The sequence below is a fragment of the Oncorhynchus mykiss genome, chromosome 7, assembly GCF_057628025.1.
Source record: "Oncorhynchus mykiss isolate SJ-2025 chromosome 7, ASM5762802v1, whole genome shotgun sequence".
NCBI classification, from domain to species: domain Eukaryota; kingdom Metazoa; phylum Chordata; class Actinopteri; order Salmoniformes; family Salmonidae; genus Oncorhynchus; species Oncorhynchus mykiss.
Genome location: NC_143028.1, coordinates 44,520,885 through 44,544,834, shown reverse-complemented (window position 1 = coordinate 44,544,834; position 23,950 = coordinate 44,520,885). Strand labels below are relative to the sequence as shown.

Here is a 23,950-nt window from a genome sequence, read left to right as displayed (position 1 = left end):
GCCAAGCTTCCTGCCATCCAGGACCTCTATACCTGATGGTGTCAGAGGAAGGCCATAAAAAGTATCAAAGACTCCAGCCACCCTAGTCATAAACTGTTCTCGAACGGCAAGCAGTACCGGAGCGCCAAGTCTAGATCCAACATGCTTCTAAACAGTTCCTACCCCCAAGCCATAAGACTCCTGAAAAGCTAATCAAATGGCTACCCAGACTATTTGAATAGCCCCCCTCTTCTATGCTGCTGCTACTCTCTTTTCATCTATGCAGTCACTTCAATAACTCTACCTACATGTACATATTACCTCGACACCGGTGCTCCCGCACATTGACTTACTTTTTTCTCTCTTAAAACTACATTGTTGGTTAAGTAAGCATTTCACTGTAAGGTCTACACCGCTGTATTCAGTGCATGTGACAAATACAATTTGATTGTGAAACCCTGGTCGTAGAGAGCATGGCTGTCGTTTGGTACAGTAGTCATGAAGCACTTCAAATCGTGGAATGCATTAGTTACAGAAAAAACATTCACTCAGAGAGAGGGCATTGTTTCTCATACCTCTATCACACCACACAGACTGCTGTACTAGTAAGTTGTCATATAAAGTATCAAGGATTGCATTATTGTCCCCTTCCACTCCTCTAAATAGCGTTACCTCAGAACACTGAAAGCGATACAGTAAGCAGCTATTTTTCTGGGAAGATCATGGGTCATGGTATAAAATTAGTCTTCACTCAATTTACAGGTTGTAGGCCCAAGGCATGTGTGATGTGAGCCATAACGGATTCTACAGCAGACACAATATCATGGCCACACTTTCCCCCTGATTGAAAACAAAGGCTTAAGGGGACACTACACTCTTTCTATATAATTTCAGACATTTCAGTCTTTCACACTGCCTGGGACCAAATCAAGTGCCTGTCTGAGTCAAGTTTGAAGAGCAGAAGAATTAGGCCTATCAGGGATGGATCACTGTACAATGAATGGTTGATGCATGTGCTGTTCTTCACCACAGCTTTCTGAAAGCTTTTACACAGGTGAGGTATAAATAAAAACATGTTTCATGGAATCTATTAAGCAAACAGTAGAAGAGTTTCTTGTTAGATCATTGGAGGAGTGTTGACATACCTGCCTCAAAGGGTGAGCCTAATGTCAGGCCATCTCAATATTATGCTGTGCACTGACATATCAAAACTCTCTCTCTAACAAGAGATGACTGCTGTGCATAAAGCTGCACTGTTTACACTGAATATTCATATCTGTGAGAAATTAATTAATACATCCCTGCCTCTTCTAATTGAGATTCTACCGGGTTCGTCTATTCTGAATAAGTTCAACATGACCCAAGAAGCAGGGGAGGGAGAAAAGGGTCAAATTGGAGAAAAAGAATGAGAGAAGCTGAAACCAGTGAGGAAAAAGAGACAAAGGGAGAGAAAGAGAAGAGATGGGGAGAAGAAGGAACAGGAGGAGAGCGAGAGAAAGAGCAAACACCTGGGGGCTAGACTTCAGGTGGCAGGATGAAGAAAATATGACAGTAGTGCTGATATGACAGACGGCTGGCTGTATGCTGAGCTAATTTGAGCTAATAAGGAAAACAAAGCCTATAGGATCGCACAAGCCAACTCAACCTGGGCCAATTGAGACAGCATGATAAAGACTGTAGGATAACAGACAGACAGTATGCCACATTCATGTATGCCTTCTAAGAAATTGGGTCCCAATCATTTTGGATTCATAATACAGTATGCTGTGTGGGACAATATATGCAGGAAGGCACCCTTCATGAATGTGAAAACAAATCCTTAAACTGCACATTGAATGGAATGGAAACTGGAGCAAAACGTGATTTGCGGTGAGAAAAAGAATGTGGCCATCTGTGTGTGCATGTGTGTAAAAAATACATTGCTCTCATTCATCAAACAAGCTCAACATGTGGAAAAGACAAAAATCAGAGCAAATGTTTTTTAATCTCTGGTTCATTGATCACTGCTCAGAGGACAGAAAGCTTGGCAGGCATTAAGGCTCCCGGACACGCAGGGCAAGACAAATACAGTACTATAGTGAATTTAGAGTGAAAATACATCAAGATTTACACAGCAGATGAATCTGTCAACAGGGTTGTGATATCCAAAGTAGCTCAAATAATCATGCGCTCATTGGCTGCTGGGGACGTGTGTGTGTGTGTGTGTGTGTGTGTGTGTGTGTGTGTGTGTGTGTGTGTGTGTGTGTGTGTGTGTGTGTGTGTGTGTGTGTGTGTTTGAGAAATGTCCAAAAATAGGCAGCCCCTTCTCAAATTCACAAAAATCTTATAGGTTTTCAAAAGAGGGATATTTCGACAGCACATTGTGAGGCACTGCATTGCTAGATGAAGTGTCAAAAACTCCTCTGGGGTTGATTTATCGAGACTCCATTTCCTAATCAGCGCACGACTGCTGCATACTCTAATGCCACCATCTTATTGTTGATGTGGTTGAGAGGCATGGTGTGTGTGTGTGTGTGTGTGTGTGTGAGACTGTAAACACACATTGAGTGAAAGATTACTGAACGGTGCAGGGGGATTGTGTTTGGGACAGGTACTGCTGGGTCATTAGCTCTGAGCAGGCAGGCAGGAGTCAGTGTCAGTCAGTCACACAGAGTGGCCCACAGAGTGGCCCTCTGGAAAACGAGAGAGAGGTGCTATAGTCACCCAGTACTCAGCAGTCCCAGTGAGGTGCCCAATAAATGTGTCTACTTTGCGTGACCGATTGGCTAGTTATGGTTGGCCCATCTGTGTTTGTGTTACTAAATGTCCGGCCACCTCGCTCAAAAACATGGATGTGGCAATCGTTATGACACAACGTCAGAAAGCCATAACCGCTGCTTGAATCTTTTAAAAGCAGTTGCTGCTGGAGATCTAAGCGGAAAAGCCCCTACGTTATTTCTCCTAAGTGGTAATGGCTAAATCCATCACCATCCACCTCCGAGAGCACAGCTCTACTGTACAGGAGTGGACCTCCAGATACCACAGCTCCAATTGAGCTGTCAGGTCCACTGCTTTATGGGTAAGTGAGCCCGACAGAGGGGAGTATATTGGGGAGTGAGAAAGAGTGTGAGAGTGTGTGTGTGTGTGTGTGTGTGTGTGTGTGTGTGTGTGCGCACGAGAGAAAAATGAATTTGAGTTTCGCATGGTCACGTCCACTCCCAGTGATGCTGCTGTACCCCCCCCCCCCCCCCCCCCCTCCCCTCCCCCTCTCCAGAGGGACCCTGATACTGGGCTCAGAGTCTGGAGACGGACTGGCTCTCTGTCTACCGGGAGCACAGCAGCTCAGTACATATTCCAACTAAAATAAGCAAATTAAAGAGAAAGCTTCTCTCACACATATCCACTCATATGACCTTTCACCAGGGATTGGTCTTTGTTGTCATTCAATGAGAGACGACTCATTTGCACATTTTTTCATTGAATAATACTGCACCAATAATTGCGTGACTAAGATCTCTTCAGCAAAAAATAGTACTAAACAGTACTATTGCCGCTTTTTTCTTGTTTTTCAATTGAAGGTCTTTTAAAGGGAGTATGTGATCTAAAGCATGCTGACGCCTTAACCTGTTGAGTGTAGGGGGCAGTATTTTGATGAAAAACGTACCCAAATAAAACAGCCTTTTTCTCAGGCCCAGAAGCTAGAATATGCATATAATTGTCAGGTTAGGATAGAAAACACTCCAAAGTTTCCAAAACTGTCAAAATATTGTCTGTGAGTTTAACAGAACTGATATTGCAGGTGAAAACCTGAGGAAAATCGAACTCTTATTTTGTAAGCTCCCTGTTCCATTGCATGCCTTCCCTCCATTTAAAGGGGTATCAACCAGATTCATTTCCTTATGGCTTCCACATGGTGTGAACAGTCTTTAGACATAGTTTCAGCCTTTTATTCTGAAAAATGAGCGAGAACGATCACATCGCGTCAGTGGATGGCTGTGTGTGCCCAGAGTTTTGCATGGGCAACAGCTTGGAGCAGATATTTTCTCTCGCTCTCCTATTGAAAAAGCTACGGTCCGGTTGAAATATTATCGATTATTTATTGTAAAAACAACCTGAGTATTGATTATTTAAAAAAAATTGACATGTTTCTACGAACTTTACGGATACTATTTGGAATTTTCATCTGCCCGTCATGACCTGCACGAGCCTGTGGATTTCTGAACAAAACACACCAACCAAATGGAGGTTTTTGGATATAAAAAGGAATCTTTATCGAACAAAAAGGAACATTTATTGTGTAACTGGGAGTCTTGAGTGCAAATGATCCAAAGATCATCAAAGGTAAGTGATTCATTTTGTTGCTTTTCTGACTTTCGTGACCAATCTACTTTGCTGCTAGCTGTTTATAATGTTGTCTGCTGAGACAGATGTCCTCACATAAACACTTGGTTTGCTTTCGCTGTAAAGCTTTTTTGAAATCTGACGCGCCAGGTAGATTAACAAGCTACGCTGTGTTTTGCTATATTGCACTTGTGATTTCATAAAAATGAAATATTTTTAGTAATTTAATTTAAATTTTGCGCTCTGTAATTCAGCAGATGTTGACGAAAATGATCCCGCTAACGGGATGGGTGCCCCAAGAAGGTAACTTCTCTGGGATATGTGGGACGGCGTCCCACCTGGCCAAAAGCCAGGGAAAATGCAGAGCGCCAAATTCAAATAAATTACTATAAAAATCTAACTTTCATTAAATCACACATGCAAATTAAAGCTACACTTGTTGTGAATCCAGCCAACATGTCAGATTTCAAAAAGGCTTTTCGGCGAAAGCAAACGATGCTATTATCTGAGGATAGCACCATAGTAAACAAAGACGCAGAAATAAAAATAAAATTCATGCCTTACCTTTGATGAGCTTCTTTTGTTGGCACTCCAATATGTCCCATCAACATCACAAATGGTCCTTTTGTTCGATTAATTCCGTCGATATATATCCAAAATGTCCATTTATGTGGCGCGTTTGATCCAGAAAAACACTGGTGACAACTTGCGCAACGTGACTACAAAATATCTCAAAAGTTACCTGTAAACTTTGAAATGTTTTGACAAACTACTTCTGTAATACAACTTTAGGTATTTTTTAACGTAAATAATCGATAACATTGAAGACGGGGTGTTCAATACAGGAGGAATACAAACTGTAGCATGCTTTCTGGTCAAACGCCTCTATCTAACAGTACACTTCAAGTGACCCTCGTTCAAGATGGCCGTACTTCTTCATTACACAAAGGAAAAACCTCAACCAATTTTTAAAGACTGGTGACATCCAGTGGAAGCGATAGGAACTGCAAGAAGGTCCCTTAGAAATCTGGATTCCCAATGAAACCCATTGAAAAAAGAGTGACCTCAAAAAAAAAAATCTGAATGGTTTGTCCTCTGGGTTTCACCTGCTAAATAATATATGTTATACTCACAGACATGATTCAAACAGTTTTAGAAACTTCAGAGTGTTTACTATCCAAATCTACTAATAATATGCATATCTTATCTTCTGGGGATGAGTAGCAAGCAGTTGAATTTGGGCATGCATTTCATCCGAACGTGAAATCACTGCCCCCTGTCACCAAGAAGTTAAGGACAGACAGACGAGAGACAGAGACAGAGACGACAGAGAGAGAGAGAGAGAGAGAGCTACAGTATAGAGCAGTGAACATGGACACTACAGGACAGCAGCAAAGCCCATTGTGTTGGTTGAGATAAGCAGAGATTACAGCAGCCAAAGGGTCTGGGCAGAGTAGAGGTCTGCTGAGGGCTCAATATCTGGGCCCCGTCCAACTGCATGTCCCCTTCTCTCAACGCTGAGTGAAAGAGAGCACAACTGGGACTGTCACAGAGATATTACACCACCTCCTCCTACGTTTATCTTGGCTCGCATCACCGCCAAGACACTGAGAACTCCCCAGGCAGGCCCTTAGTGCCCAACATCTCACTGGCCAACAACAATGTGCTAGAGATGGCTGTCCACAGCAAGGACACTGAATTAAAAATATGAGTGTGTGTGTGTGTGTGTGTGTGTGTGGGTTGGTTCTTCTAGGCATTTAGGAGTAAGGTTTAGGGTTTCAGATAAGATTAGGGCTATGGTAAGGGTTAGGGAAAATAGGATTTTGAATGGAAATTAATTTGAGGTCCCCACGAGGATAGAATAACGTGTGTGTGTGTGTGTGTGTGTGTGTGTAATAAAATCTTATTAATACAGAAAGGCAGACAGAGAGAGAGAGCGAGAAGAAGTGAAAGTGAATCTGAAGAGAGAGTGCGTGCGTGAAAATAATTAGTATGGTTGAGTGGGGTGACGAGAATTGAGCCTGTATGATCACTGAGCGCAAGGAACATGGGCCCTGCTCCCAAACAAACCTCACACACACAAATAAACTTGATAACACTTCAGCCAAGATTAACCACAGCAGTTTGCACGTCTGGCTGTCTGGGGATTGCTACGTAAACAGAGCTGTAATAGAGCGACGACAGTGTCAGGATGCTCCTCAAACAAACCGCAGTATAGAGACACCGGAATCTACAAAGATTTTGTTTGCTTTACACAATATACCATGTTTGATTAATGCCACTCCTGCAACCTTGGCCCTGTGTAGCCCTAGAGCATAATGTCATGGTTTAAGTCTGAATGACACCCAGTGTTGCAGTAGACTGCAGTTTTAGTGTAGGCTAGGCCTAAGTGTGTGATGTCCACTCACCGAGTCTCTTGGCAGCCTGCAGGGCGTCGGGGGCATTGTCAGCCACGTAGAAGCGCTGGACTGTAACCCCACTCTCCTGCATCAGCTTCTTGCTCTGATACTCCTGCAGGTTCAGCCATCGCCTGGAACTCACCCGTGCACACTGCAGAGAGGGAGAGAGAGACAGAGAGAGAATTGCTGAAATGTTTTGTTAAAAGTAACCAAATATTTAACGGAAGACATAATTAGCTAAACACTAGGAAGCTAGAAGGAATCCAACATCAGGGAGCAGTTGAGGCCATGAGAGATTAACCTTGGTTTTCTATTCCCCTGAAAGTACTACTACTACTACTACTACTAAGAATATGGCTAAACAGGCACAGGTTTTCTGTGAGGAGTATCCTTAGTGACAGATTAAGATTTATGTTTCAAATTAGCCCTACATGCATAAATTACTTTGCACTGCACAAGCCGCCGTTTCAACATCTGGTGATGTTCAGGAATTATAAATATGCCCAAACGTTGATCAAGGTTTGACTGACTCTCGGTTAGAGAAATAACCATACCGGAAGTGCAGGTGTGTCTGATTAAGCCTTACTTATGTTCAGTTCTCCAGAGTGCATTCATTCCCATCTCTCCACCCTTTCTGCCTCCCCTTTCCCTGGCTCTCCATCCCCCATAATGAGACCGGTAGACAGGCCTAGGATGTGTTCAAACTGTTTGCTCAGTCAGCAGATGCAGCTAGGCTGTCAGCTCCAGCTGTTGGCACTATTAAACAGACAGGTTTTACTGTGAGACACCTGTGTTAAGGTTAAACGCCCTCAGTGTTGTCAGATGGGCACATTACCCTGACTGCAGTCAGTCTAACATTGTTAAGGAAAACAAAGCCATTGCCGTAATGGAAATTCAAAATGCCACAAAAATTATATATATTAAACTGTGCCGAATTTCCAAAAATTAAAAGTAAAATCTACTTCAAAACTATATTTTGCACAACAAAACATTTCCATTAGTCCACTGGTGATAGTCCCAAAATGTTTTGCTTGTCAGCAGTCAAGTTTAAGATATTGTACTTTCAAGAAACAAAAAGTGTCACTTGCCACATGATAATGCATTTTGCAAATGATAATTAATTTCTCTTTTCTTATTCCATCCCTGCTTAAGAACGTGTGTGTGACTCCAGCAGGCGTAATCCCGTCGTGATCCACTACCAGCCCCGCTGATGAATAATGAAGGCCTCCTCAAGTGTAACAAAATCTGAGGGGCTGATCAAACAAGCCATATTTCAGACATCCTTTAAAAAATGAATCCTGACAAGGAAGGGTTGCCTGAAGGCTGATGCAGATGAGGAGTGGAAGGGGAGGGGCTGCTGCCATCTGACTTAGTGGTGCGAGGGGTCTGACAAGGCCAAGCCGAAGCACTAACTCTCAAACAGAGCTTCCTGGGAGCCTCTCCATCATTCATGAGAAGAGAGGAGACGGGCTGAGAGCACTAGGCCATCTCGACGGCATCCACAACCAACTGAAGGGAGGAACTCTGACCCTGCTTAACCTCACAGGGGAAGCAAGGCAACAAGGTCAAACGCACACTTCCTATAACACATATCTACAGTAAGCTGCATGACAGTGTGAACATCAATAACTTAGCCCACAGTAGGGTTGCAAAGGGTCGTAAACTTTCCAGGAAATTCACAGAAATTTACCAAGGGAAATTAAGCCCGGGAATTTTGCTTAAATTCTTCAAAGTTAGTTAGTTTATAACGGTGAACCTTTTTGTGGGATAAACATAAGGCAATTCTAGGTCTTGTGGGACATTTTGGTTAAACTATCCCCAATTCAATGGAATTGCAACCCTCTGCATACACAGTGCACTCTTCCATCACATGTACAGCTGATTCTCAAGCTCTTGCACAGTAATGATATGGTATTGAGCCCACCCAACTACACTGTCTGAGCCAAGGACTACATGCTTTCTGGTAAGTTTGAACTTACAATACTGGGTGGGGTTAACTAGTAAATAGTAGCCTACAGCAAAATCTGTTTAAATCATTTCTAACTTGTTAACAATTTCTGCTAGTTCGTTTTTGCTACCATGTGGGTTTTAGCTTGTTTGAGCCTGCTAACTGAGGAATGTTAATTCACCTGTTTCCATACACGCTTCATTTAGCTGCTTAACTATTTATCTGTACATGGAATTTTATTTGTTGTTTCTTTACTCATTTTTCTCTAATCTTTACAGGAAAATGTCAAGGGCACTATCTGATGTGTGGAGACATTTCACTGCAGCTAATGTAGAAGGAAAAGCTGTGTACATTTGCAAATACTATGCCAAAACATATGAGAAGAATGTAACAAAGATACAGAATCTGACCAAGTGCATAAAGTTCCCTCACAACAAGCAACCTCCGACAAAAGTACCTCTACTTCTATTCGAGGTGAAAATTATGAATCGGACACCTTATCGATAGCAACAACTCATGGTCCTTCTGGAATCAGAAGGTTTTTTTTTTACTCAATGGAGGAACGTAGTCAGAGAAATGCTGATGAATGTCTTGCTCGAGCTGTTTATGCAACTGGTTCACCTCTTATGCTCACAGGCAATGTGTATTGGAAGAGATTTCTGAATGTTCTTCGCCCAGCATACACCCCTCCAACCAGACATGCTTTATCTACTCATTTGATGGATGCAGAGTTCAACAGAGTTCAAGTGAAGGTCAAGCAAAGCATAGAGAAAGCAGACTGTATTGCAATCATCTCTGATGGGTGGTCGATTGTTTGTGTACAAGGAATAATTAACTACATCATCTCCACCCCTCAACCAGTATTCTACAAGAGCACAGACACAAGGGACAACAGACACACCAGTCTCTACATTGCAGATGAGCTGAAGGCAGTCATTAATGACATTGGACCACAGAAGGTATTTGCACTAGTGACAGACAATTCTGCGACCATGAAGGCTGCTTGGTCTAAAGTGGAGGAGTCTTACCCTCACATCACACCCATTGGCTGTGCTGCTCATACATTGAATCTGCTTCAAGGACATCATGGCACTGAAAACAATGGATACACTCTACAAGAGAGCCAAGGAAATGGTTAGGCATGTGAAGAGTCATCAAGTTACAGCCGCAATCTACCTCACCAAGCAAAGTGAGAAGAATAAGAGCACCACATTGAAGCTGCCCAGCAACACCCATTGGGGTGGTATTGTCATCATGTTGTCATCTGCTGGGGGGGGAAGGAATCTCTCCAAGAATTGGCCATATCACAGTCTGCCGATATGTACATCCCCATCAAGAGGATCCCTCCTGGATGATTTATTTTGGGAGAGACTGGTAAGCAGCCTGAAACCTACAGCAACAGCCATTGCACGGAATGAGGGAGACAATGCCATCCTGTCTGATGACCAGACTCTGCTTGCAGATGTAAGAAATCCGTACTGCCCTTGTTTTTCAATGTTGCTTCAAGCAGAGGAAACTGCAGTTCTGAAAAACATCAAAATGTGTGAAGACTTCTTCCTGAAGCACATACACGCTGCAGCGTACATGTTGGACCCCAAGTATGCTGGCAAGAGCATCCTGTCTGGTGCAGAGATCAACAAGGCCTACGGTGTCATCTCTACCGTGTCTTGCCACCTTGGTCTGGATGAGGGCAAGGTTCTTTGCAGTCAGGCGAAGTACACTTCCAAGCAAGGGCTTTGGGATGGATATCCAATATGGCAGTCGTGCCAACATCTCATCAGCCACCTGGTGGAAGGGACTTGGTGGATCTGAGGCTCTTTCCCCTTTAGTTTCTAGACTATCTTTTTTGGGAGATGCGATGGATCATTGGGGGATCATTCAATATTCCCTTTTTTTGTTCAGTGAAATCATACCATTTGAAGAGTCAACTTATTTAATTAAACTAAAGTTGTTGTTTTTTCTATTGGAAGGATTTAATAATTAGCAATTATGTCTACTACTGTCTCCATATGATATGGTAAATATATCCAATGCAAAAAAACATCAAATTTAAATGGTATTAATATTAATTTGCATATATTCTCGTTAATTCCCATATATTCCCGTTAATTCCCATGGAAAGTTTCCACCTCTGAATATTCTCCAAAATGTGCAACAATAGCACACAGTAAGACTTATTTAAATCAATGTGTTCAAATCTACCTTTCTAGTCATCCATTCAATTAGTTTTAAGTAGTTTATGATGAAAATAGAATGTGCATTCATAAGTACATTGTGCATAGACCAAACGACTTTCTAAAGAATTTAAAAAAAAGGTGCAATGCATCCATTTTTAACTCTTTATCAAATCATTTCTGTGTAACAATTAAGTACCTTACTCAATAAAAAAATGGTCAGAAATAAACAAAAATATCTTCTTAGCAAAAGGGCAATTTCTAAAGCAAGAATTTTGCTAGGACTGTCTGGGTGGGAGTGGTCAGGGGGGAAACTGAAAATGTGCTGTTATTGGCAGAAAGGTTTGAAACCTTATTGGTCTATTGGTTATTGGTCTATTAACTCATTTACCACATGGTGATGTTACCATGGAAGGCCAAAACTTCATCCCACCAGGGCTGATATGTCAGGCCGTCTTTTCAAACAGCTCATAAACTAAAATAGCATTATTATCATATTCAGAATTTCACAGTATTATTCCAACTTTTTAGTGTGGAAAGATATATAAACCACGGGGGGGGGGGGGGGGGGGGTATTGTATTGCATGCATTGTTCACTGCTACCCCCTTCCAGGTAAGGCGCAGTGGAGACTTCATTAGAGCAGAAACACCCAGCGTCAATAGGAAACGGTCTAGGCCTACTACAGTATGCTGATTAGTCTCCCTTACATCACTGAATAATGAGGGGCATATGCGGGTCGTGTGGCTCTGCCTGGAAGGAATCGTCTTCCACAAGTAGGCCTGTTTTCTTTCTTTGAAGGGGGTGTCTGAGAAGTTCTAGGGGGAAACAAAATTACATGAGTCCCCATGGCAGTGGCACACTGGCTCCATCATACAGTCATAATGGCCAGACAGTCTGTCTCACTGGAGTAGAACAGTTCAATGGCAGGGCACCAGATATAATATGAATTGCTTTTCGCGTCCACTGCTTCCATTCAAAACCCTTCTGTTGTCCTACCACGCTTAAGTTATTCAAAGCCACAGACTGAGCTCAGAGCTGACCCTCTCGTGAAACTTCTCTGGGGTCTTTTTTAGAAACACAGTAACAACCAGTATTCAGTCTGATGGTTTGTTCCTCATCTAGTAGTGTTAGGTGTTGCATGTTATAAGTGAGTGGAGGCAGTGTTGCGTGTTAGTGGGTGAGTTGTGTGTTGTGACTGTCTGGCCTATGTCCTTGTTTAAAAAGCTAAACACACTGCATTCTCGCTCTCATGTCGACTTCACTTTAGAGGAACATGTTCCAAAGCTCCATGAGGCAAACAGAAACAAGTTCCTTGTCCTTTACTTATTGGCACAAAGTGTGAGTTTCTCTCTGGGACTCCATGGACTTCCCTCCTCTTAGTCACCATGTAGTCTAAACTCTGAACACTGGCTGTGTGTGTGTGTGGTAGGTGCGTGTGTTGAAGTTCAGATGTGAGAGTGGCATTTTAAATAATATCTCACCTGAACTTCAATACATACACATATTTTAGTGCACACTCGTGTTGGAGAAAAATAATGTATACAGTTAGGCAACATATTCAGGATCATTTTTTTTTTACACGATATCGCAATATTATTTTTGACAATACCACAATATATTTTGGAGGTAGTCGGCTGTGCCTGCACCAAAACTTTTTTTTATAGCTTGTCCTCCATCTTAATTTTAAGTAAGGAGAACTTTTATTTTCCAGCACTTTAATTTCCATGACCGATCAAAACTAATTTTCTCATTCCCTCTCATCTCTCTGCAGCAGACATGTCGTGAGCAATATGTTTGGAACATCGACTCGTAATAAATACAAATATACATTTTTTTTAAATCACAGTATCAAATTGCAATACATACAGTATGGAATCGTGAGAATCCCAATACATATTGTATCAGCACCTTCCCTAGTAATTCACAGCCCACGCTGAGTGTTATGAAGTCCGCAGAAAGAACTAGCCTACAGTGTTTCAGCAGAATAACACCTGCCTCTTAAAATAATAACATTGTAAAAGGAGAAGTGGTGTTGGGTCTCTGAGGACTCAACAAAAAGGAGACATCTTTAGGATGGAATGGGTTACATTTCAGATCCAACTTCGCCTTGAGAACTCTCACATCTGTGAGTAGATCATTAACAGGCTAGCATGAGTTTGGGGTAATAAAACCAGCGGAGCTCAATAATAAATCTAACCTGACAAGCTCTGACAAAGTCTGCCGAGGAGAAAAAAAGTGACTTTGTTACTCCTTTTAATTCCAGGCAACCTGAAAAACACCAGCATAAATAAAGCAGCTGTCGTGTACCTGGCGAACAGTTGGAGAGGGGGAGCAGAAAACACACTTCAGAGCGATTAGGGATGGCTAGTCTCTCCCACCAAAGAGGGAGAAAAAGATCCCAAAATAACAGCTGCTGAATAGGAAGTGAGGCTGGCGAAGTCCCTCCAGGCGCTGACAGTTAGCTTGCACCAAACAATAGAGGAGTGAGACACCCCCACAGCACTTTATTCCCCAGTACACTAACATCCACATACCGGTCTGTATAACCACGGTTATACCAAGGAAAGTCTAAAGCCACGCTTTACCCTGGCACTCTCACAAATAGCCCTTTTATCCCATTGCCTCTTCTCTGCCTAAATGCAGTTATTTCTGTGTGTTTCTTTCACCACAAAAGGGACAACATGCAGGGACACATGATTAGCTTGTGATTTGTCATAGGAAGTACTACAGTGCCAACATTTGAACTCTTGAAGCCCCAGCGAGAGAGAAAACATAGTGATTGTCGTTTAAATTGCATTTCCATAGTTTGCTTGCCATTCCCATTCTCTTTTGAAAGTATTTTCAGGCACATACAGTATGTACTTTCACAGGATTCTCTTTCATTTTATTTAATTTCCTGCTCGACTCTTTTTGCAGTAAAGTGCTGTAAGTCATGGAAAAGTCACAGCGAAGTCAAGGTTAAGTCATTACTAACTCAAGATTAAAGGCCAAGCTCCACAGAGCACATTGGAGCGTGCGGGAGGACCATTGGCCGATGCAAGCAGCGGCGAGGGACCGGGGACAGTGTGGGACCTACTTTGGGAAAAGCTTAACTTTATACATACTCTGCGATATCGCTGTGCACTAATCAAAGCTCACAGACCGTACAGGATTGGCTGTTGATAGCAAGCGATCTAGCACGCTAGGTAAGTACACACATGACGGAGAAGCTAGCATGGGGAGTCGTGCATGCGCTGCAGGCCGGCACCAGGAGAGAGATAGCAGTAAGGAGTGGCTGGCAGGAGGCTGCCCTCCCCAGAGACACTCGTTCTACAGTAATTATCTTCATTAGCGCTCTGGAGACTACCTACCCAGTGCTATTAACCCTACACTCATGGGAATTGGCCTATATGGAAAGGGCTAAATTGAAATGCATTTTACAGAAGAAATATGAAATACATAAGCATGGTAGCAATTGAAAAGGGAACAGTTTGGAGATAATGGGAACATTTTTGACTAAAGTTGAAGACAACCTGAGAAGACTGAATCCAAACATTACACGGTTGATTTCATGTGCTTTACATTTACTGTACTTTGTTGATAATGACATCTGAAAATACTCAGGATATATTTAGTAACATGTTAAGAATATTCCTGGAAAATATGGGGTAGGTGCAACATAAGACAAAAATGACACGGGTTTGAGTGAGAGGCAAAAGAAAAATCACACTTAGGGCACAAACACATCACATGCATACACTACTCCCCTCACATAGATCAAATGCACACACACACACACACACACACACACAATATCTATCCACTGAGGTAGAAAAAGAGAAAGTAGGCCTACACAGACAATTTTTTATGAATAGGCCTTAGAAACAGAAGAAAAGTAGAAAAAAAATGCACTACGGGAGCCAGGTCTCATTCATTGTCATTGTGAAAATGAAAAAAAGCCGATGTTACTGAGTAAAGTCATAAAACATGAAAGGCCATAACTCTATTACTGGAAATTAGAGCTGGAGAGACTTAACCTGAACGGGTATGCATCAGTGAGCACATGTAGCGCTCTTGCCTCTGTTTTTACTCAATCTGATATACCCAGGCAGTGATGAGGAACTTCACATGTATAAACATTGACACAAAACCATATAGCGGTGACTAGGGCTTCTTATATGTTTTTTATACTGGAAGACAGTATTGGATAATTTAAGTTCTGGATAATCAGAATTGAGAAACTTGAATTGGGAAATGTAGGGTTTTGTTTCAAAGAAAACAATTCTACATTGCTGGCATCTTATTCCCTGTCTGACCATCAACATTGGTCTTCGTCACATCAAAGTATGAGCAAAAATTGTACTGCAATTTTATTGGTCGAGGGGAATTGACCACGCCCACAAATTGGGGAAAACAAACATTCTTCCCCACTGATGCCCATTGTAAAAGAGCCAACTTCATTGTCAATTATTTGTTATACAGAAATAATAAAATGTGACGAAAAGCTGCTTTGTTGTTCAATGTACATGTAACCAAAAATCCTGACATGAGGTTCACAATAATCCCAAATAGGAAATAGAGCATGCGAGAAGAGCGCTATAGCTTCAGGCTATTCAGTGTGGAAGAGAGGGAAATGTGGGGGCTTGGTGTCCAAGTAGGCTACATATAGCTGTGTGTGTGTAGAAAACATTTCACCACAGGGAAGACATTTGACTTGTTTAGTATAGTCTGTTTGTAACTCCACTCACTATATGTAGTGGTATGGTCTGTTTGCGTTGTTGGTCTTGGCTAGCTAAATGTTCCAGTTGGTAACGTTAGCTAGCTATCACTAACTCACGTGGCTGCTAGCACAGTCATGAAAAGGGGCATGAGGGAAGACCTATAATATTACGTTTTTCCATGTAGTGAGAACGCTCAGTACCAGGCAATGTTGAAAAGTGATCTTTAGACATGTTATACTTTTCTTAAAATACAGAATGGAACAAAAATATCAATAAAAAACGTAAAGCACTGGTCCCATGTTTCATGAGCTGAAAGAACATATTCCAGAAATGTTCCATACTCACAAAAAGCTTATTTTTTTTCAAATGTTGTGAACAAATTTGTTCACATCCCTGTTAGTGAGCATTTCTCCTTTGACAGGTGTGGAATATCAAGAAGCTGATTAAAAACAGCACGAACATTACACAGGTGCACCTTGTGTTGGGGACAATAAAGGTTCTCTCTAAAATGTGCAGTTTTGTAACACAACACCACAGATTTCCCATGTTTTGAGGGGTCATGCAATTGGAATGCTGACTGCAGGAATGTCCACCAGTGCGGTTGCCATTTTTAAATGTTAATTTCTACACCTAGGGCAGCTTCCAAAGTTGTTTTAGAGAATTTGGCAGTACGTCCAACCAAGCCTCACAACAGCAGACCACGTGTATGGTGTCGTGTGGGTGAGCGGTTTGCTGACGTCAACGTTGTGAATAGAGTGCCCAGCGGTGGAGGTGGGGTTGGGCAGGCATAAGCTACGGACAACGAACACAACTGCATGTTATCAATGGCAATTTGAATGCAAAGAGATACAGTGATGAGATCCTGAGCCCCATTATCGCGGCATTCATCCCCCTCCATCACCTCATGTTTCAGCATGATAATACTTGGTCCCATGTTGCAATGATCTGTGAGCAATTTCTGGAAGCTGAAAATGTTCCTGTTCTTCCATGGCCTGCATTCTCACCAGACATGTCACCCATTGAGCATGTTCGGGATGCTCTGAATAGACGTGCACAAAATTGTGTTCCAGTTCCAATATCAAGCAACTTCAGAGAAGTGGGATAACATTCCACAGGCTACAATCAACAGCTTGAAGCCAATGTGTCGCGCTGCATGGAGGCACATGCTGGTCACACCAGATACTGACTTATTTTCTGATTCAGGCCCCTACTTGTTTGTTTTTTTTATTTTAAAAAGGTACCCGTTACCAACAGATAGATATCTGTATTCCCAGTAATGTGAAATCCATAGACTAGGGCCTAATACATTTATTTCAATTGACTGATTTCCATAAAATACTTTAAATTGTTGCATGTTGCGTTTATGTTTTTGTTCAGTATCGTTTTGTAATTGACTATAGCAAGCAAACCAACATTTTTTGTTGTTGCTGTGAGCCAATGAAGTAACATAGGTAAGCACAAGTTGTTTTCCCCGCGGTTGGGCGGGGCCGCGATGTTCTAATGCCACCAAGTTCAAGCGAGAGAAAAAAGTGCCAATGAGAGTAGAGTAGCACCACAACATTTTGTGAGTGTTTTGTTTCCAGCTACGATCTTGACATGTATTATTAAAAATAAGCCTTTTTACTTTAAGAGGTGCACTATGCAGAAATTGCTCCACCATTTCCTTGTTGCTAAAATTCTAATGGTTCACCTAATTTCAGTTTGTGACAAAACCATTAGTGTAGAATTATTATTTTTTTTCAGCTGGTGTACAAAACCAAAAGGAAAAAGATGCAAAAACAAAACGCATAGAAATAGCACACATTAGAACAGATATACTGCTTCTTAGATTCGCTTTCAATGCGAATGACAGATCAATAACTCCCATTTCGACGTGAATTTAGTCAGGTTGTTACAGCTTTAAAAGGGAAGATTTCAGAATTAGGTTGCTGTTAAACATTCTGATCTTTATTATCATTCCAAGTAAAAGTCTCGATACGACAAATCACTTTACATAGTAGAAATGTATATTTGACCGAAGTCATTTCGGAAAAAGAGTTCGGAAAAGTGATGTAGAGAGAGCACTAAACGAGCAAGAGTGAAGCCACTGTCCACATAAGAACGGTAAAGACCCACATCATACCAAGTCCAATTGCTTTTGGAAAAATATTTGGCACTCTGAATAAAGCTAACTAATCATCTGACCATATCCTGTGATTTCCTTATTCTGTATCAGCAAAAAAAAAGTATGTCGCAAGTCACAACTTCACAGGAGAGCCATTTGAACGTTTTTTTTTTTTTTTTTTGGAAGAAACACCTTCTGGAACATGTGAACTTTCATGTGCCTTGATAACAAACTGGTATGCCACCTGTAAATACGAATACAATTGTTAACTTCTTGGATATAGGGGCGCTCTTTAAATTTTTGGATGAAAAACGTTCCAGTTTTAAACAAGATATTTTGTCACGAAAAGATGCTCGACTATGCATATAATTGACAGCTTTGGAAAGAAAAGACTGATGTTTCCAAAACTGCAAAGATATTGTCTGTGAGTGCCACAGAACTGATGTTACAGGCGAAACCCAGATAAAAATCCAATCAGGAAGTGCCACATTTTTTGAAACCGCCTCATGCCAATGACTGCTTATATGGCTGTGAATGAGCTACGAATGAGCTTACGTTTTCCACGCATTCCCCAAGCTGTCTACAACATTGTGACGTCTTTTTAGGCATTTCCATTGGAGAATGGCTCTAAGAGACCATATAGGGCGAGTGGACACATGGTGTCTCCCGGAGAAAACTTTGCGTAAAATACTGAGGTAGCCATTTTTCCAATCGTTTCTTATGAGAAACCATCTGCCTCGACAGATATATTATCGAATACATATGTTAAAAACACCTTGAGGATGGATCCTAAACAACGTTTGCCGTGTTTGTCGATATTATGGAGTTAATTTTGAAAAAAGTTTGGCGTTGTAATGGTAGCATTTGTCGATTTCTCAGCCAAGCAGGATGAACAAACACTACGTTTTTCTCCTACAAAAATATTATTTTTGGAAAAAAGGAACATTTGGTATCTAACTGGGAGTCTCCTGAGTGAAAGCATCTGAAGTTCTTCAAAAGGTAAATGATTTAATTTGGTTGCTTTTCTTATTTTTGTGAAAATGTTGCCTGCTGCCAGCACAGCCTAGCATAGCATTATGCCATGCTAAACTTACAAATGCTTGTCTAGCGTTGGCTGTAACGCATATTTTGAAAATCTGAGATGACAGTGTTGTTAACAAAAGGCTAAGCTTGTGTTTGAATTTATATATTTCATTTGCGATTTTCATGAATAGGAAACGTTGCGTTATGGTAATGCGCTTGAGGCTATGATTACGCTCCCGGATACAGGTTTGGTAGTCGCTAGAGGTTAAATTACGAGCCTTGTTGGTTAAGCCACAGAAAAAGTAAGCAACCTTTCCACTAGCCATGATTGGCTGAGATAATGAGTGGGCTGGACATGCCGAGAAAGGAGTTCGGATTGGTCTGCCAAGAGCTTCTGTCTATTTGAGCTGGTCAGTCTGTGTTGGTAATCCTGTCGAACGCAGCTTTTTTTTATGTATCGTGTAGTGGAGCTGCATAAGTGTTGTTCTCTACTTTCTGGAGGATAGAGGTTTGAAATCAGTGGAATTAGAGTATGATAGCTAAATAGATGGAGAAAAAACCTGTCTCCGGATTACATCTTCAAACTAAGGGCAACCATGGCATGCCATCCGTGACAGGGAGACAAGTTCATGATGCATGATGATGGTCTAGATAGCTAGCTAACGTGTATGACATTCGTATCCCAGAACCATTTGCTTTGCTAGTTAGAGCCTAATGTTAACTAGCTAACATTGAACCTGGTCGCTTAGCTCCCCGCAGATTCATGCAGGGTAGTAACGACATGATTTGGCACTATGTTCATTGTTTAACAAGCTAACGTTAGCTGGCTGGCTCGTTAGCTAACATTACTTGACGTGTGATCTTAAAAACGTTGTTTATGTAGCTAGGTTCAATGTTTACCTAGCTAGCTAGCTACATGTCTTAAGCTAAAGTTTACTGTTAGCTAGCTAACTAACATTAGCTGGCTGGCTCCCTAGCTAACGTTACGTGTATGACATTATTATTCGTATCTCAGAGCCGTTTGCTAATTAAAGTCTAATGTTAGCTAGCTAACATTGAACCTGGTTGGTTAGCTCCCAGCATATTTATGGAGGGTAGTAACAAGATGATTTGGCACCATGTTCATTGTAGTTTAACTAGCTAACGTTAGCTGGCTGGCTTGTTAGCTAACGTTATGTGACATGTGTTATCTTACACGTTGTTTACCTAGCTAGGTTCATTGTTTATCTAGCTACATGTCTTAAGCTAAAATGTACAACACGTGTTGAATATGACCAGTGTCAGAAAACAAATAATCGGCCAGAGCAAGTGGGGCTAAAGCTTAAGAGGGTGTGAACGATGCTGAATGGGTGTAGACAAAGAAGAGCTCTACACAAGATACCAAAACATTCAAAGGCCATTTCCTCAAAAGTAATTTCCTCAAAAGTCAGTTTACAAGGTTAAATCAACTGTCAAAGCAGAATTACTTTCCCATTGTTCCTCAAATGCAGTGTATGATATACCATTTTGTAGCTCTGAGTCTCTACACAATTTCAAATGTTGATACATAAGACCAAATCCAGGTGGTGAGTCACAAATAAGTATCACATTCAGAGTGCAGAACTTTAGCATAGACCCCTTTACACCCCTGCTGGCTTACACCTACTAGCAGCCTTGAAACACATAACTTATTAGCAGTTCAGAACATAATTATTGATCATACTGTTATACATGAAGATAAACATTTACCATCATGAACTCAAAAAAGAAACGTCCTCTCACTGTCAACTGCGTTGATTTTCAGCAAACTTAACATGTGTAAATATTTGTATGAACATAAGATTCAACAACTGAAACAAACTGAACAAGTTCTACAGACATGTGACTAACAGAAATGGAATAATGTGTCCCTGAACAACAGTGGGGGTCAAAAGTAAGTCCGTATCTGGTGTGGCCACCAGCTGCATTAACCTTTTATAACTAGGGGGCGCTATTTTAAGTTTTGGATGAAAAACGTTCCCGTTTTAAACAAGATATTTTGTCACGAAAAGATGCTCGACTATGCATATAATTGACAGCTTTGGAAAGAAAACTCTGACGTTTCCAAAACTGCAAAGATATTGTCTGCGAGTGCCACAGAACTGATGATACAGAAAAAAAACAGATAAAAATCCAATCAGGAAGTGCCTCATTTTTTTTAACCGCCTCATGGCAATGACTCCTTATATGGTTGTGGAGGAGCTAGGAGTCAGCTTACGTTTTCCACGTTTTCCCCAAGGGGTCTGCAGCATTGTGACGTATTTGTAGGCATGTCATTGGAAGATTGACCATAAGAGACTAAATCTACCAGGTGGTCGCTTGGTGTCCTCCGTCGCAATTATTGCGTAATCTCCAGCTGCAGTATTTTTCCGTTTGCCTCTGATGTGAAACCAACTGCCACGAATGATTTTTAATCGAATAAAATTGTGAAAAACACCTTGAGGATTGATTCTAAACATTGTTTGCCATGTTTCTGTCGATATTATGGAGCTAATTTGGAAAAAAGTTCGGCGTTTGTAGTGACTGCATTTTTTTAAAAATTCTTAGCAACATTTTCACAAAAACAAGAAAAGCATTCAAATTCAAATCATTTACCTTTGAAGAACTTCGGATGTTTTCAATGACGAGACTCTCAGTTAGATAGCAAATGTTCATTTTTTCAAAAAATATTATTTGTGTACGAGAAATTGCTCCGTTTTGTTCGTGATGCTTACTAAGAGTCTCGTCATTGAAAACATCCAAAGTTCTTCAAAGGTAAATTATTTTATTTGAATGCTTTTCCTGTTTTTGTGAAAATGTTGCCTGCTGAATGCTAGGCTTAATGCTATGCTAGGCTATCAATACTCTTACACAAATGCTTGTGTAGCTTTGGTTGAAAAGCATATTTTGGAAATCTGAGATGACAGTGTTGTTAACAAAAGGCTAAGCTTGTGTTTCAATATATTTATTTCATTTGCGATTTTCATGAATAGGAAACGTTGCGTTATGGTAATGAGCTTGAAGCTATGATTACGCTCCCGGATACGGGTTTGGAGTCGCAAGAAGTTAGGTACTGCAGTGCATCTTCTCCTCATGGACTCCTCATGGACTCCTCATGGACTCCTCATGGACTCCTCATGGACTCCTCATGGACTCCTCATGGACTCCTCATGGACTCCAACCCAACAGGTCCCAGACGTGCTCAATGGGATTGAGATCTGGGCTTTTCGCTGGCCATGGCAAAACACTGACATTCCTGTCTTGCAGGAAATCAGCCATAACTGCTCGTTCTGTGGTGGCATTGTCATGCTGGAGGGTTATGTCAGGATGAGCCTGCCGGAAGGGTACCACGTGAGGGAGGAGGATGTCTTCCCTGTGATGCACAGCGTTGAGATACAGTGCCTTGCGAAACTATTCGGCCCCCTTGAACTTTGCAACCTTTTGCCACATTTCAGGCTTCAAACATAAAGATATAAAACTGTATTTTTTTGTGAAGAATCAACAACAAGTGGGACACAATCATGAAGTGGAACGACATTTATTGGATATTTCAAACTTTTTTAACAATTTAAAACTGAAAAATTGGGCGTGCAAAATTATTCAGCCCCTTTAATTTCAGTGCAGCAAACTCTCTCCAGAAGTTCAGTGAGGATCTCTGAATGATCCAATGTTGACCTAAATTACTAATGATGATAAATACAATCCACCTGTGTGTAATCTAGTCTCCGTATAAATGCACCTGCACTGTGATAGTCTCAGAGGTCCGTCAAAAGCGCAGAGAGCATCATGAAGAACAAGGAACACACCAGGCAGGTCCGAGATACTGTTGTGAAGAAGTTTAAAGCCGGATTTGGATACAAAAATATTTCCCAAGCTTTAAACATCCCAAGGAGCACTGTGCAAGCGATAATATTGAAATGGAAGGAGTATCAGACCACTGCAAATGTACCAAGACCTGGCCGTCCCTCTAAACTTTCAGCTCATACAAGGAGAAGACTGATCAGACATGCAGCCAAGAGGCCCATGATCACTCTGGATGAACTGCAGAGATCTACAGCTGAGGTGGGAGACTCTGTCCATAGGACAACAATCAGTCGTATATTGCACAAATCTGGCCTTTATGGAAGAGTGGCAAGAAGAAAGCCATTTCTTAAAGATATCCATAAAAAGTGTCGTTTAAAGTTTGCCACAAGCCACCTGGGAGACACACCAAACATGTGGAAGAAGGTGCTCTGGTCAGATGAAACCAAAATTGAACTTTTTGGTAACAATGCAGAACGTTATGTTTGGCGTAAAAGCAACACAGCTCATCACCCTGAACACACATCTCCACTGTCAAACATGGTGGTGGCAGCATCATGGTTTGGGCCTGCTTTTCTTCAGCAGGGACAGGGAAGATGGTTAAAATTGTTGGGAAGATGGATGCAGCCAAATACAGGACCAAACCTGATGGAGTCTGCAAAAGACCTGAGACTGGGACGGAGATTTGTCTTCCAACAAGACAATGATCCAAAACATAAAGCAAAATCTACAATGGAATGGTTAAAAAATAAACATATCCAGGTGTTAGAATGGCCAAGTCAAAGTCCAGACCTGAATCCAATCGAGAATCTGTGGAAAGAACTGAAAACTGCTGTTCACAAATGCTCTCCATCCAACCTCACTGAGCTTGAGCTGTTTTGCAAGGAGGAATGGGAAAAAATGTCAGTCTCTCGATGTGCAAAACTGATAGAGACATACCCCAAGCGACTTACAGCTGTAATCGCAGCAAAAGGTGGCGCTACAAAGTATTAACTTAAGGGGGCTGAATCATTTTGCACGCCCAATTTTTCAGTTTTTGATTTGTTAAAAAAGTTTGAAATATCCAATAAATGTCGTTCCACTTCATGATTGTGTCCCACTTGTTGTTGATTCTTCACAAAAAAATACAGTTTTATATCTATGTTTGAAGCCTGAAATGTGGCAAAAGGTCGCAAAGTTCAAGGGGGCCGAATACTTTCGCAAGGCACTGTAGCTTGTTGTCATTGCAGACACAGTGCAATGATGCTGTGACACACCGCCCCAGATCGAAAACTTCAACAAGCATTTCTCAACGGCTGGCCATGCCTTCCGCCTGGCTACTCCAACCTCGGCCAACAGCCCCCCCCCCCCCCGCAGCTACTCGCCCAAGCCTCTCCAGGTTCTCCTTTACCCAAATCCAGATAGCAGATGTTCTGAAAGAGCTGCAAAACCTGTACCCGTACAAATCAGCTGGGCTTGACAATCTGGACCCTCTATTCCTGAAACTATCCGCCGCCATTGTCGC

At 41.6% G+C, this 23,950-nt stretch overlaps 1 protein-coding gene across 1 annotated transcript in view; it reads right to left on the bottom strand.

The window, feature by feature from the left end:
- The window catches only part of LOC110527962 (succinate-CoA ligase GDP-forming subunit beta), a 127,676-nt gene that overhangs the window by 79,966 nt on the left and 23,760 nt on the right, over positions 1 to 23,950 (bottom strand). The window contains exon 2 of the mRNA XM_021609613.3: positions 6,708 to 6,849. Within this exon, the coding sequence (XP_021465288.1) occupies positions 6,708 to 6,849 (142 nt within the window). The remainder of the gene's footprint in view (positions 1 to 6,707; positions 6,850 to 23,950) is intronic.